Source organism: Haliaeetus leucocephalus, unplaced genomic scaffold (genome assembly GCF_000737465.1).
Source record: "Haliaeetus leucocephalus isolate CR32 unplaced genomic scaffold, Haliaeetus_leucocephalus-4.0 Scaffold964, whole genome shotgun sequence".
Taxonomy (NCBI): Eukaryota; Metazoa; Chordata; class Aves; order Accipitriformes; family Accipitridae; genus Haliaeetus; species Haliaeetus leucocephalus.
Genome location: NW_010973400.1, coordinates 3,485,280 through 3,499,113, shown reverse-complemented (window position 1 = coordinate 3,499,113; position 13,834 = coordinate 3,485,280). Strand labels below are relative to the sequence as shown.

The following is a 13,834-nucleotide window of genomic DNA, read 5'->3' as shown; positions in this document are numbered from 1 at the left end:
AACTCTTTTTTTCACCTTTGCTTCGGTCCTACATATGTCAGATCAGGCAATTCCCATCAGAGCTACAGTTTGAGATTCAGGAACACTTAATGGCCAACAGACTCTTCCCTGGTGGAGAATGAGGATTCAAAGGAAACATTTGAGATTATTTTTACTTTCATTATTTTTGTTAAAAAAAGTTTGCACCTTGATGTGTCATGAATACCCCTTCTTGATCTTCCTTTGCCTTGTCAGACCTGGCCAGCACAAGCAGCTGAGATCTTTGCTCTATTTTCCCTGCATCTCTGTGCAACGCTTTTTTAAAAAGAGAATATACTATTTTTTCTAAGCCTTTCAGACTGCTGTAACATGATCAGGATTCTCCTGAATCTCTATGCATTCAATCTCTTCTCGTTCCTTCCTTTTGGCCCGTTTCTTTTTCTTGTGGTGCTTTTTGGAAGGTGGGAAAAAGGTTAGAAAGACAGGCAAAATAACAAAACAGTGCAGAAGTGTGCAACTGCCGGCAAGCAGCAAGCATTTGAACAGTGTGAAGGTCAAGTATGAAGGCACAAAGAGAAGGGGGATCAACCCAATAAGAAAAGAAGAAACGTTCTGCAAAATGGCTGTCCCATGCTCTTGGAGGGAGTTCTTTATACACTGAGTTCGGGTGTGCTCTGTAGCTAGTACAAATGTATAAAGCAGGGGTGCACAGTGATCTATGGCAAAATTCAAAGTGTAGATAAGGCACAGTATAGAAATGCAATCCATGTCTACATTCCATAAGGTCATCAAGCCAAGGACACCCAGCTCTATTGAGGTGACACTGAGAATTAACCAGAAATTTCCCAGAGGATGAATAACCAGGAAAAAGGTCAGTATTAACACCAGCAGGATGCCAAAACCAGAAATCAGGACAGGCATAGTTACTGATAAACCATAGTGGTCCATGAAGACAAATGTAGGATTGAACACAATGAACTTGATGCTCTGTATAAGAGAGAGTGGCCTCAGCTTCTCCAACAATTCTACCGCCTCCCTCTGTGTGTTTTCACTAGTCCTGGCCACCAGGTACAAACGAGAAGCAATTATGTTGTTCTCATCTCCAGCTTTGGAGAAAATGATGTCATTTTTGAAGTGCTGGAATTCTGGCTTTTTTAAAAAGGAGCTCTGGAGGATGCTGATAAAGTCACTTTTGTTGGTTGCACTGATGTTACCCACTCGAAGGTACTGGTAATATTGTTCAATCCAGGAAACTGTATTGAACCCCTGGCTTAGTGTTTTTAGGTCTTCTTGCACAGTACCATTCCAGTACTCCAGAGGTTCGTAAATGTAGAAGCCTATCACCGGGCTGTAGTTGCTGAAATACTTTTGCTGTATGAGGGCATAGGAGACGCTTGGAGACTCGCTGGCAAGAAGGTTGATAATGTTGGCTCCGTCATTAATCTGTAAGCACCCCATAAAGGAGAAAGAGGCATAGATGAGATAGAGTATCACCACAAATGGCTTGACATAGATGTTGGTAATCCACTCATTGTAATGCTCTCGGAGGAAATGCTGGATAAAGTGATGCTGGTACGGGTTGGTCTCATGATGAGAAGTATGCTGATGGCCATCGTTCATCATGGTCTGGAACCACACAGGTTTCCGGTCCAGGTACTCGGCTGAAGGGATTTTACAGCAGAAGATGCTGTGATAACGGTTCTGCTCCAACTGGCCAGCAAAGACCAGGCAGGAGCCAAAGAAGGAGAAGATATAGAAGTAGTTCAACAGGATGGAGACACACATGTTCTGGCAAAAGACTTTTACAGCTTCAATGTTGGTGAAAGGGCTTGCACCCATGCCAAAGGCTATGAAATACAAGGAGCTTGTCATTGTGTAGGAGACCATGACATCTGAATAGGCATCTGCTACTCTGTCCTTGAATGGCAGATTCTCTCTGGTTCGACGCCATCCTGAAAGAAGTTCAAACACTCCTTTGGTTCCATGACCTGAAATGAGAAAACAAAGTGTATACATGTGCATAAATAAAGGGGGTCCCATCATCCTCCAGGTTTTTCATCCTCCAGTAGTCAAAAATTTTGCCAGCTAAGTTTTGTTATGATTTTTTCACCAGTTGAACAACTGGAAAATTGTGAAGTATCTGCCTAAAACTAGATACCAGAATTCATATGCAGGTGCTTAAATTAACAGCCTGATATTCTGAGACTCTCCATGCTCAGAAATGAAATGATGAAATACTCTTTAAAAGACACTCATTGAATTTAATGGGCATTGAATTAGTTCCCAAATGGACTGCAGATGTAGAGCAAAGGAGAACATGAAGTTTAGTTCAAGTCTGGGGTTCATTCTTGAAGTTCCTTGTGGCGTCCTACTACACCTTTCAAGGATTCAGTTTGAAACACTTAAAAATGCAAGTAACAACATTTTCTTCCACAGAGTATAAATTAAAGGCTTTATTTGAGAAATGGGTGTCACCAAGAAAGGGACATCTTGGTTATTCATGCTGAACAAAGGAAAAAAATACACTGCCATTAAGTACAAATAACCAGAATAATTTGTATGATGGTTCTCTACCTACTGAGTGAAACTGGAACTTCTCAGTGATAGTACACAAGTTTCCACACTATGTGAAATTTGACATGCTGGTGGTAATGATGGAGAGTACAGTAATGGCTTAATCATTGGTCCGCATTAATTGTCTAGAAAAGGTATGGGGTTTTTTTTCATGATTATGTCTCCCTATGTCCCTCTTTCTCTCTCTCAGCTATCCAGAGTTCCTCCTGATGAGAAGGAACTCCTCAGCTCATCTGAGAGAACATTCAGAAAAGAGTCAGACGTGGTCAGTGCTCCATGACAGGTTCTTACTTTGTATTCTGTCCTGAGAAGTATTTTAGGGGTATAATTTTTTAAGAAATTTAAGCTTGATACAGACTTACTTTCATTTTACTCATCACAGTCACAGTCCAGGAGGTCTCCAGCTATTAAACTTTGGGACAGAATGGTAAAGTTGAAGCTAATCTTACTGGAAAAGGTTTAACTAGTAAAAGTTATTCCTTACGTATACATTTTCATATAATTTATACATTGAATATATATCTGTGTATACACCCCATATTCTTTTATTTCCCATTAGAGAATTTCAGTTTGGGGGGAAATATAAAAACTAACATTAAAAAACAAAGCCAAAAGGATTTGGCTTTGAATAAAAATTTTGGTCAAAAATTAAAAACACGTATTTAGGTTTGGATGAGAAAGTGGAAAGTTCTGTGCACTTTATATCAAGCCCTGACAAAATTCTGGACAGTGTAAGGAAACACACTGCTGAGCAGAGAAAGAAGTAGAAGCAGATTGCAGATGCTCCTGCCTCTGTTTGTGTGCCTTCACTCTCTGCAGCAGCAGAATTGCATGCAACAAAGCATACACAAAGGTAATTTTCTTGTAACAAAACCAGAAATATGACAACAGGACATTTGCAAATAATCAAGTGTGTAATAGGCAACAAAAAGTCTGTTGAGTTTGTCTTTTGATTTAAATTGTTTAGATTCATATAGCTGCTTATGTTGCCCAAAGCAGACTCCTGACAACCATTCTAGACAGGGAAAATTACAGCATAAACTGTCAAGTTCTGGGAATGTTACCTGTTTTAGTGCAAATCTGTGTCCCCAGTGAAAGATGAATATACAGTATTACAGAATTCTTGCAGTGAGCAAAAAGCCTGTATGGAAATGCTGCTCTCTTGTGAATCAGCATCTTGGTTCAGGAAGGACCTTGAATTCCCTGGTAAGTTTAGGGTGAGTCTGTTCAAATTCGAAAGGCTCAGCTGTCTTGCACACTGTCACTTTTGGACCATCAAGCAGAAAGAATTGGCTCCTTGGGCTCAGTAGAGCTGCAGAATCCCATGACTCAGATGAAATTTTATATTATGCTTAAAACAAGCGTGTAAAGTACCCTGCAGGGTGTGGACCAGGCTGGCTGGTTACCACTTCTAGTGCCCATGTCCTGGTATGGCTTAATTTAATGTTATGGGAATCATAGAAACATTTAGGTTGGAAAAGACCCTTAAGATCATCGAGTCCAACCGTTAACCTAGCACTGCTAAGGCCACCACTAAACCATGGCCCTAAGTGCCACATCTACGTGTCTTTTAAATCCCTCTAGGGATGGCGACTCCACCACTTCCCTGGGCAGCCTCTTCCAGTGCTTGACAACACTTTTCGGTGAAGAAAGTTTTCCTAATATCCAATCTAAACCTCCCCTGGTGCAACTTGGGGCCACCTCCTCTCGTCCTGTCACTTGTTACTTGGGAGAAGAGACCGACCCCCACCTGGCTACAACCTCCTTTCAGGTAGTTGTAGAGAGCGATCAGGTCTCCCCTCAGCCTCCTTTTCTCCAGGCTGAACAGCCCCAGTTCCCTCAGCCGCTCCTCATAAGACTTGTGCTCTGGACCCTTCACCAGCTTCGTTGCCCTTCTCTGGACACGCTCCAGCACCTCAGTGAGTGGGTTTCATTCTCTTGTGGGGACAGCAGAGCACAATGATCTCCCTCAGATATCTGTGCTCACCCCTTCTCCATCCACCGACTGATTTTGGATGGTTCTTTTCCAGACATTTCTGACAAAGGTCTCTTTAATGTATGACTTTACCACTTACAACTTGTTAATTTCCCATATGTCCATAACACCTCTCTTTCCGAACCAGCTCCTCACCTCATTCTTGCCCCTTCTCTTCCAGCTTTAGGCACCCCTCTTCTTTCTCTCTCTCTCTTTTTGTTTTCTTCTCTTATGGGAAGGCTGAAGAGATAAGTAAAAGCACAGGATTTCTGCTCCTATTGCTGGTGTCATTCCTTCCATCTCCCCATCCCGTCAAGACTGTTCCACTGAGGACAGAGTGATCACACTGAGTCGAGATGCTGTTTTCTACCTCAGTTTCCTCTCTTCCCCCCACTCTCCCAGGTACCCTGCTGTGATCTAAGACAAAGGCAATCCTTGGTCTACAGACCTCACAATTGGAAACACTAATTTAGAGTCCAGATGAGACTTGGAGAACATCTTTCCTCTCTACCTTCTCTCTTCTGCCTTTAACAACATGACAGTAGCCACATTGGGTCAAACCAAGGATTGCTCTATCTCTAGTTGACTGGACAAAGTGCAGGGATAGATTTTCAAGAAAAGGATGTTGGAAACAGGTCACACAGGGTAATTCTTTCCTATTTCAGCCTCTGAGATTTTTGCATTCAGCCAAGAGGCCTGCCAAAACGAGAGGCTACATTTGCAACGTCATGTTTGGAGGCATTGAGGGACCTTTATTCGTTTGTCTAATCCATTTCTAAATGGATGCATACTTTTGGCCACCACAGCCTCCTGCTACCAGAATCTTTATAACTTCATACTTGCTGAATGAAGGAAGGACTTGCCTTTGTTTGTTTCAAACTCTCAGCCAGTAAAACTTTATGGCTGAACTAAGCAAAATGTAAACCTGTTGGTCCATGAACAGCATCTTTAATAAAACTTTTTCTATGCATGTGTCCTTTGTTCCTGGGATCTCCCATCTGAATAATCCCAGCATCCTTCACCCTTCTGACACATCTCATCGACCACATGTCCACAGCTGGGTGTGTGCTCCTTGCTGGCTGTCCAAGATGAATGTGCTAATTTGCCATCTGGATGTTACCAATAAAATATAAAATAGCTGAATTCTGCCTTCTACCTCCTCTAGGAAGTACTAATCTGGGACTTTTTTCCTCTTTCTAGACATCAGTTTTCACAAAGCTTCTAGGATTGCAGTAGTCTCTGAGATCTTTATCCCTCTTCTAGATGTAACTGAAATGGGGCCATTATTTGCAGCATGTTATACATGCAAATGTATGGAAAGAATAAATGTGGGAGTCTCTTGTTAGGAATCAGAGCTAAATGTGATTGGCAAAATCAAACAAAAAATAAAAGATTTTGAAAATGTTAAAACAATAGTGCTGATCATTGTAATGTAGTTAAATTGGAAATTTATTAAAAGAAGTCCTTTCGCAGAAACGGTTTAAGTTGTGATGGATTATCACTTTCCAAAGAAGCCTTAGGTGAAGCAATGCTCTACCAGCTCTATCAACAATTTACAGCAATATTGACTTTTCTCTGCTTATTCCAAAATGTCACTTATCTGCCCACCTGCAATGTTATGTTCACAGTTGCATATTTGCCATGGGTTTTTGTTATTAATTTAATAAATTTTAGTGTATCACATTCTCAGTGATGAGTACCTGGGTGCATTTAATCTTAGGGTAGGTACGTAATGACTAATAGAAAGGGGGTTTATTGTGAAACATGTGTATGCAAAGACTACCCAAGAGTATAAACTAATACTGAAAATTAAAATACTGTAATTAAGGTCTAGACTTTTTTTTTCTAATAGAACTAGTAACATCTTAAGGTAATAAAATATTGACATTTGTAACTTCTTTGAGGATGAAAATTGGCACTGATTTTCTTAAGTTGATTATTATTACACAAACGTAAAATTTCCATTTATCCCCCTTTTACAGATAACGTCAGCTCTATCACATAAATACAGGAACTGGGGAATACAGTGCAGTAATTCCCTTGCTGCCACAAGAATAAATCTTTGCCTGACTGGTTTTCCCACATCATTACTCTGATAACATTTTTTCCAGTCAGCCTCTGTTGTTCTCCCCAAATAAGCAGGTCTATTCCCCTTTCCCAAGAAGGATACAAATCCATTTTTTTCTGAACGTTCTCTGACATTTCTGATGATTCAGGCACCACAGTCACTCTGTAAAATTCTGTTCCTTCAGCTTCATCGCTAATGTCACTGACAACATTGAGAGTGGAGTTAAGTTCACTGAGCAGTTCTAGGAAGGTTCACAGGGTCTTTAGCTCTGGGTCAAAACTGCCAAGTTTCTCAGGTACTAACATGACATGAATGAAGTACAGCAACTTTTTATTTGCCAGACAGGCAATGGCCTATGACTACTTAAGCAGAAAGGAGACAACAGAAATTTTTATTCCATTACATGTTAGGTCAGGAGAGCAAATAAGGGAGGCTGCAGAGAACGTGGAAATATATAATGCTTTTTCTTCCTCAAATTTCAAAATAAAAGGTTAATTATGAGCAGATATTTAAAATAAGTTAGAAGAAGGTAGGGATAGAAATGAGAATAGTGAAATAACAGATTAAAGACCACTTGATTCAGTTAAATTTATTCAAGCTGGAAGAGCCTGAAGAAATGAATCAATTAAAAGCTAAGCCAAAGCAATTTCTGAACTATTAGCAGTCACCTTAGAGCATGAATGTAGATGGGATGGTCCAAGAAGAACAGAGAGAACAAGCATAGTATCTATCTTCAAAAAGGAGAAGGAAGATGACCTGCAGAACTTAACGCCCATCAGCTTAGTTCATATCTCAAAAGATCATAGAATAAGCAATTGCAAACCAATTTACCATCACTGAGAGGATAGGAAGGTGATCAGAAAAGCCTGATACAGATTTATCAAAACCAAATAATCTCAAGTCAACCTAATTTCTTGCTTTGAAAAGTAACTAGCCTAATGGAAAGAAGGAGAAGGAGACAGGCTGTCTTTCTCAGTAAGGCTTTTAACATCTTTCTACTGGACTTAGCAAGTTTTTAAATACTATTGTATTTAGTATTCTGACAAGCAAATTAAGGGAATACTGTCTAGAGGAAAACAATGGGAAATATGTATTCAACTGATTGAAAGTGTGCACATATAGAGTTGTTTCCAATGATCTATCAATTTTCACAGGGACATTGCATCAGAGAGATTGCATCAAAGATCCATCTTGGGCCTGGTTCTTTCTGATTTTTTCCATTAATGATATGGACGCTTATGGAATTTGTGTGTGAGGCTAAACTATGGAGGAGTTCAAACCCTTTGTAGAGCAAGACTTTAAGCTTGGAGAAGTGGTCAGAAATCAGTAAGATGAAATTTAATGAAGATAGATGCAAGGCACTTTGTGTTAGGAAATCAAATGAAAGAAATGCATAATAAGGAATAACAGGTGAAGGAGAAGTGAGACAGAAGATTGTTTAGAAGATATGGGGAATTTCAAAGGGAAAAAGTAAAAAATATTCTGTTACAACACACAAAAAGCTGAATTAACAGTAATAATAAACATTTGGAGGCAATAATTTTGCTTACTCTAGTATGATGGAGTCATAAACTGGACCACTGTTTTGAAATGGGGCATGATATTTTCATAGAGTCATAGAATGGTTGGGGTTGGAAGGGACTTTTAAAGATCATCTAGTTCCAGCCCCTCTGCAGGCAGGGACATTTAAATAAAATTTGGAAAAATTAAGGTGAATGCCTTGGGGAATAAAACTAACAAACAATAACCTGTTTATGAAATATGAAAAGCACAAAGAAAAACTCAGTCTGTTGGCTTTTTTGCTCCTATAGACTGGAATGTCAATGGGGACCCAATAACATTCAACATGAAAAAAGTTATTATGAAGAGGACAACAATCAATTCTTTCTCATTTCTGCTGGTGGGCCCAAGGAATCATTGGTTTGATTTGCAGAAAAAACATTTATGTTACAAAACCCAAAGCTTTCTTCCTCTAAGGTTCATTAAACACTGGAACACACTATCTAAGGAGGTCATAAAGTCTTCTTCATTGCAAGTCTAAAGGTTAGATTAAGAAAAGTTAGTGGAGGTGCTAGGTACATCCTGCCTTAGTGCTGTGAGGTGGATTCTATACAGATTCCTGAGGTGTCTTACTTTTGTACCATCATACCTAACTTTGACTTAAACAGATATAGGAATACTTAAGCATGGCAACCAGTCTGCCTTCTGTATTGTCTTAACCAAAGCATGCCTCTTCAGCATTTATCTGTTGCTTCTGCCACGACCCATCAACTTCTTGGGATAGGAATTTGAGCTGCATTTGTCACTCAGCATAATATCCACTGAGACCCCAGTCTGAAATCACTAGGCACTGCTGGAGGGAGGGGCTGGGTACCACCAGGGTACTTTCTAAGAAGACCAACATGAGTGTACTTTTTGGGGTCAAGACATAAAGAAGAAGGTTTGCTGCTATATGTGATAGCAGTCAATGTGGTGATAGCGGTTTTGTCTATGCTATATTTCAAATAAAAAAAAGTCTTAGAAGTAAGTGCCATAGCACAGCTTTACTCACCATTTCTGCACTAAGAAACCCAAGTATTATATTCAATTTTCATTAACAACCACACCTGTAATCTTGCCATGTATACACTGGATGCAAGGACAGCTTTGTTTTAAATCATAGTGGTGGATGCTAAGTATATTTTTACATTAAAATACCTTGCTGTGAGTCTACTGGAAATAACCTTTCCGTTATTTTATCTAGAAAAACAACCTATAACTTCTTGAGGGGGGGAAATCACAGGTTTTTTCCCCTAGGAATAGGCAAAAAGGGAGATTTTTTTTTCTTCTTTAGCACTAGAGAGGCTAATTCATCTCCTGGAAAAACTGGGGGTTTTTTAATCTGATCAATGTCCCATGATAGCAGGGGCCATGGCTATTAGTAGCATATTGACATGACCTATTGTCTGTCTAATTAAACGTTTTGAGACAATACAGTTTATTTAGGTGAAACTTAACAGTGTGTGGTACTTAGAAAGTGAGGCTGTGATCTAATATTCTCTTCTGACCTTAAGATTTATGAAACTATGAACTTATCCAGGTCTATTGGTTTGAAAATACACCCCCATTTTAGATAGTTTAGGCTCACACAATCATTTTTTTACAGAGGAAGAACTTTGCATCTCAACACAGTGCAATGTAGGATGCATTTGTTCTTCTGCTTAATCACTAATATTAGTATCCCCACTTACATTTAGAAAACTAAAGCACAGAGATTAAGCAAATTAATCACAGTCACTAAGGACCATCCCCATTTCAGAAGGGAAGAAGGAATAGAAAGAATGATTAAACTACTTCTTTATGAAGAGTCAGTAAATCCTTGGGGTCTTTAATGCAGAAGGCAAAGAGGATTTGAAGCTTGGTGATACCTTAGGTAGCATTAGGATATATGAGGAAATGTGTACCTTAATGGAGATCCTGTTCCAAAAAGGTAAATCTCAGCACAATGCGTCCGGGCAAGAGGTGGGCCTTGACCACAAGGCCAAGTATACAACTTCCCAGCTTGATTAAGGATAAAGAGAAGATAGAGTATATTTTTTAAAACCTAAAATATAGGTAGGAAAAGAATGGTTTTAATTTTCTATCTCTTTATGTACCTTTAAAATGATTGTAATTGAATTGTTCATATAGTTGGATTGCGGACCTTTTCTTCTTTATTTAGTTTTCCCTTAGCTATTGTGCTGTTTTAGTGGTAACTAGAGTAACCAAGGCAGTCTGAAGAGGCAGATGAGGGACTAAATCACTCTCAACGTGGTTAGTGGTTTACTCTTTCTCCAGAACCAGTACAAGAAGTGAAGTAGGACCTCATCCTGCCAGTAGGATGCCTGGGATGGTTCAGACTTTGGGGACAGAGGGTCTACGGTGGAAGCGATACACTGCTGACTAGCATTATCCAAAGGGAGGAATTTCCTTGAGCTATAGGGGTTATCAGTGATATTACAGTATTTACATCTTCTAAATGTCACTGAGCTTACAGCAACAAATACATAAATTCCAGCCAAGATCTGCTGGTGAATCACCTGCAGAATTTTTGTTTTCACAGAACATGTGATTCTTTATCTCATTTGATACATGGCATTTTGTGATATTAAAAAGCATCTAAACAGAGAAATTAAATCATTTCTAGGTGCATTCTCCTTGTGATGCCATGGCATACACATTTTTTTCTCTAATCGGATTTATGCAGACATGCTGACAGAGAGGTTTACATCCTGCTGTGCCTTTCCATCTTGAAAAGTATGCAGGGCAGAATTGTTCTTTTAAGTAACAGGTCCCTCTCATAATAAATTGGCTAATATACAGAGGTAGGTTTTATAGCAGGTGTGTTTAACCAAGTGCAGTGAAACCTCAGCCAGTTGAACCATGTACCTTTAGTGACAAGGACCTCAGGGAAATCTCCAGTACTACACAAGGGACTTTGGTATTGCTAGATTTTAGCACTTTCCACAAACACAGCAAATACACTTGAAGCTATCACAAATTTCATAAATGAAGTCAGTTATGCTTAATAGCTATTTCAATTTCCTTAAAAATCTTTCTGCCAGCCTATGACCAATTTGCAGGCCTGAGCATGTCAGTGACTTCCAGCTCCCAAGTTTTGGTGTATCCCCATTACAACGTGAACCCCATTAAAAAAGTAACAGTGCATCACGGGGCACTTCTGTTAAACATACAGACTATGACTGATGCCTTCATGTGTGCTCCAAGTGATTGCATTTATTTCTGCTCGCATAAGCACTTCTGAAAGCCTTTTAAATAATTCTGGGAATTGCTGATGAGACCAACATATAAAAGAGTTAGTCTCCTCATGGGTATTTCAGTGGAGCCTGGCAGATAGCAACCCTGTGAGTGTCTGAGGCCGAAAAGCAGTGAGGAGAGAGGCAAACATTTGATTCTGTCTATTGTTTGCTGTATAATGGCATTTCAGAAGAGCTCAGTATAGCCTAACACTGCTCCCATAAAATATTACCAACTTCTCAACCACAGCCATAGCTGTGGTAGCTGATCTCCCTGCAGTGACTGCAGCAGGAGATGTTAACTTTAGCCTAAGGTTACCTGTCTGCACGACTCTCCCGATGAAACGTCACTCTCTTTTCACCTGTTAGAAAGGGAGCTGAGACTTTTAGCCTAGGAGCCTGACTTTTAAAGTGCTAAAATTACATGAGAATAATCATATCTTCTGTCTCCATCCTGTTTTCTTAAATCTTTCAGTTGCAGAAGGAAGTCTATATAGAAACATACGCCTGTAGAGGAAGAAAACGATGTAACGATGTAGCGGTCATAGCAGAGTCTCTCTGTTAAATTGCCTTCCCAGATCCTAAGGAACATCAATCTGTAAATTACATTAACGCAAATCTGTTGGAAAGACAGATGAAAAGTGATGGTTCACTTGCTCTTTTGGTCTCCTTTCTTTTACGTACTCTCTTCAGCTAATCAGCTCCACAGACCTTGACAGCCCCCCTCACTCTCTCTACCCTTTCCAATCCACCTCAAAATAAATGTTGTCTCAGACAACATCAAGAAGCCCAGACATGAGCAAGCAACTATGGGAACTGGCCTAAATCACATGGTGGTCATTTACTTACATGTCACATCCCTTCGGCACATCCTCAATCTTTCATCGGTTTCTGTTTCTCATTTCGCAGACTCTCCAAGGCAAACACTGTTATCCCTGTTTGCACAGAGACCAGCATAATGGGACCTTGATCTTGATTTGAATTAAGAATAATTAATGCTAACATGAATTTGGCAGCCCTGATTTTGAATCTTATCCAGTTTTGGATCTTTCATATTGACAAGGACTTTCCAGAGCTTCACCATAAGCATCCCTGGGTAGCAGCCCAGGGCTGAGCGCTGGAGATGAGCCAAAGACCTGCTAGTCCAGACGCAAACGTGTTCCTAACTGAACTGTAGTGACACCACTTTGTATTCAAGGTTTGTTTGCTACAGTTCATTTTAAGGTCAAATTTTACAGTTTTTCATGCCTAGAAGCTCCTCTTCTTCTTGTTAGAAGGAACTGAAATATTAAATAACAACCTCCCCCTGCCCCCCATGCATTGAAACAGAGCTGAACAAGGAGAATGTTCCAATGGATGTGATTAGTCATCAGGCTGCACACCTCATTATGTGAGATTTACATTTCAGCTAATGTATACGGCTTGCAATTTGTATATAAAGTTGGAATCCTGCTTAGTTTTCTGCTGTGCTTAGCAATGAATTAAAATGCTTTTTGCTGTTTCTCATCTAAGCCTTTTAATGAACATTGTAAACAAGGACTGCACATATGGAAATTGCTATTCATTGATAAGAATTTAAGTGACATAGAAGACAAGGGAATGAATTTAGATCAAGCTATTAATGAATTTATTATATAGTCATTTATGCTAAAAGTATAGGATGGATTTGTGACACTGATCGGAATGCTTTGTCACCTGAATTTGATAATCCAGTAACATCCAAAAGAAAATCAGATGAATAAGGTACTAGTAAGTCTCAAGAAATGAAAATGCTTTGATCGAGTGTGCATCCAGAAAAAATAATATATACTTGAGTCATTATAGAAACAATGAGTTTGGTCATTTGCTACTTTCTGGCAGAGAGAGCTCAGTTGTGGATTCTTCAAAGAAAAGCAACAAAATGGTGAAATAAAAGATGTGAAAGAATATGTGTCTGAAAAATGACTGGTGCATTTGTAAGTTTGAGCCAATGAAGGGAACGCACGAGTGTTTGAGGAGAGTGGGACAAGTTTCTGGAGTTATCCATGAGGGAAGTGTATAATGTTTTCAGTGGTGGGACCCAGTTATGAAAAGGGAAAACTTTTACCTTTCAGTGACAAGACGCATTTGTCTGCACAATCTGAATTTCTGAACTGCAGGATGCCAGAGTATAACAAGCAATAAGCAGGAAAAAGTGCACCCTTCACTTTCCCCAGTGAAATTAGTCATCTGACCGACTGACATCCCCTTGCTTGAACAGCTGGAAACCCTCCCGGACAAAGCTTTGTGGGGATTTATCTCCCTTTGAAAGGGATATAGTCTGTCTGATCTCAGACATTTCTCAGACATCCCCAAAGCCTAATGGGGCACCATCTTTTCACACTGGCTGAAGATCTGGTTCTGTGGTGAGCTTGTGTCCTTGGTTTCAGCTGGGATAGAGTCAGTTTTTTTTCTAGTAGCTGGCATAGTGTTATGGTTTGGATT

General features: G+C 39.7%; 1 protein-coding gene across 1 annotated transcript in view; it reads right to left on the bottom strand.

The window, feature by feature from the left end:
* Positions 1-333: 333 nt before the first annotated feature.
* Positions 334-13,834, bottom strand: part of PTCHD4 (patched domain containing 4) — an 87,695-nt gene continuing 74,194 nt past the window's right edge. Inside the window, exon 3 of the mRNA XM_010584277.1 lies at positions 334-1,967. Within this exon, the coding sequence (XP_010582579.1) occupies positions 334-1,967 (1,634 nt within the window). The remainder of the gene's footprint in view (positions 1,968-13,834) is intronic.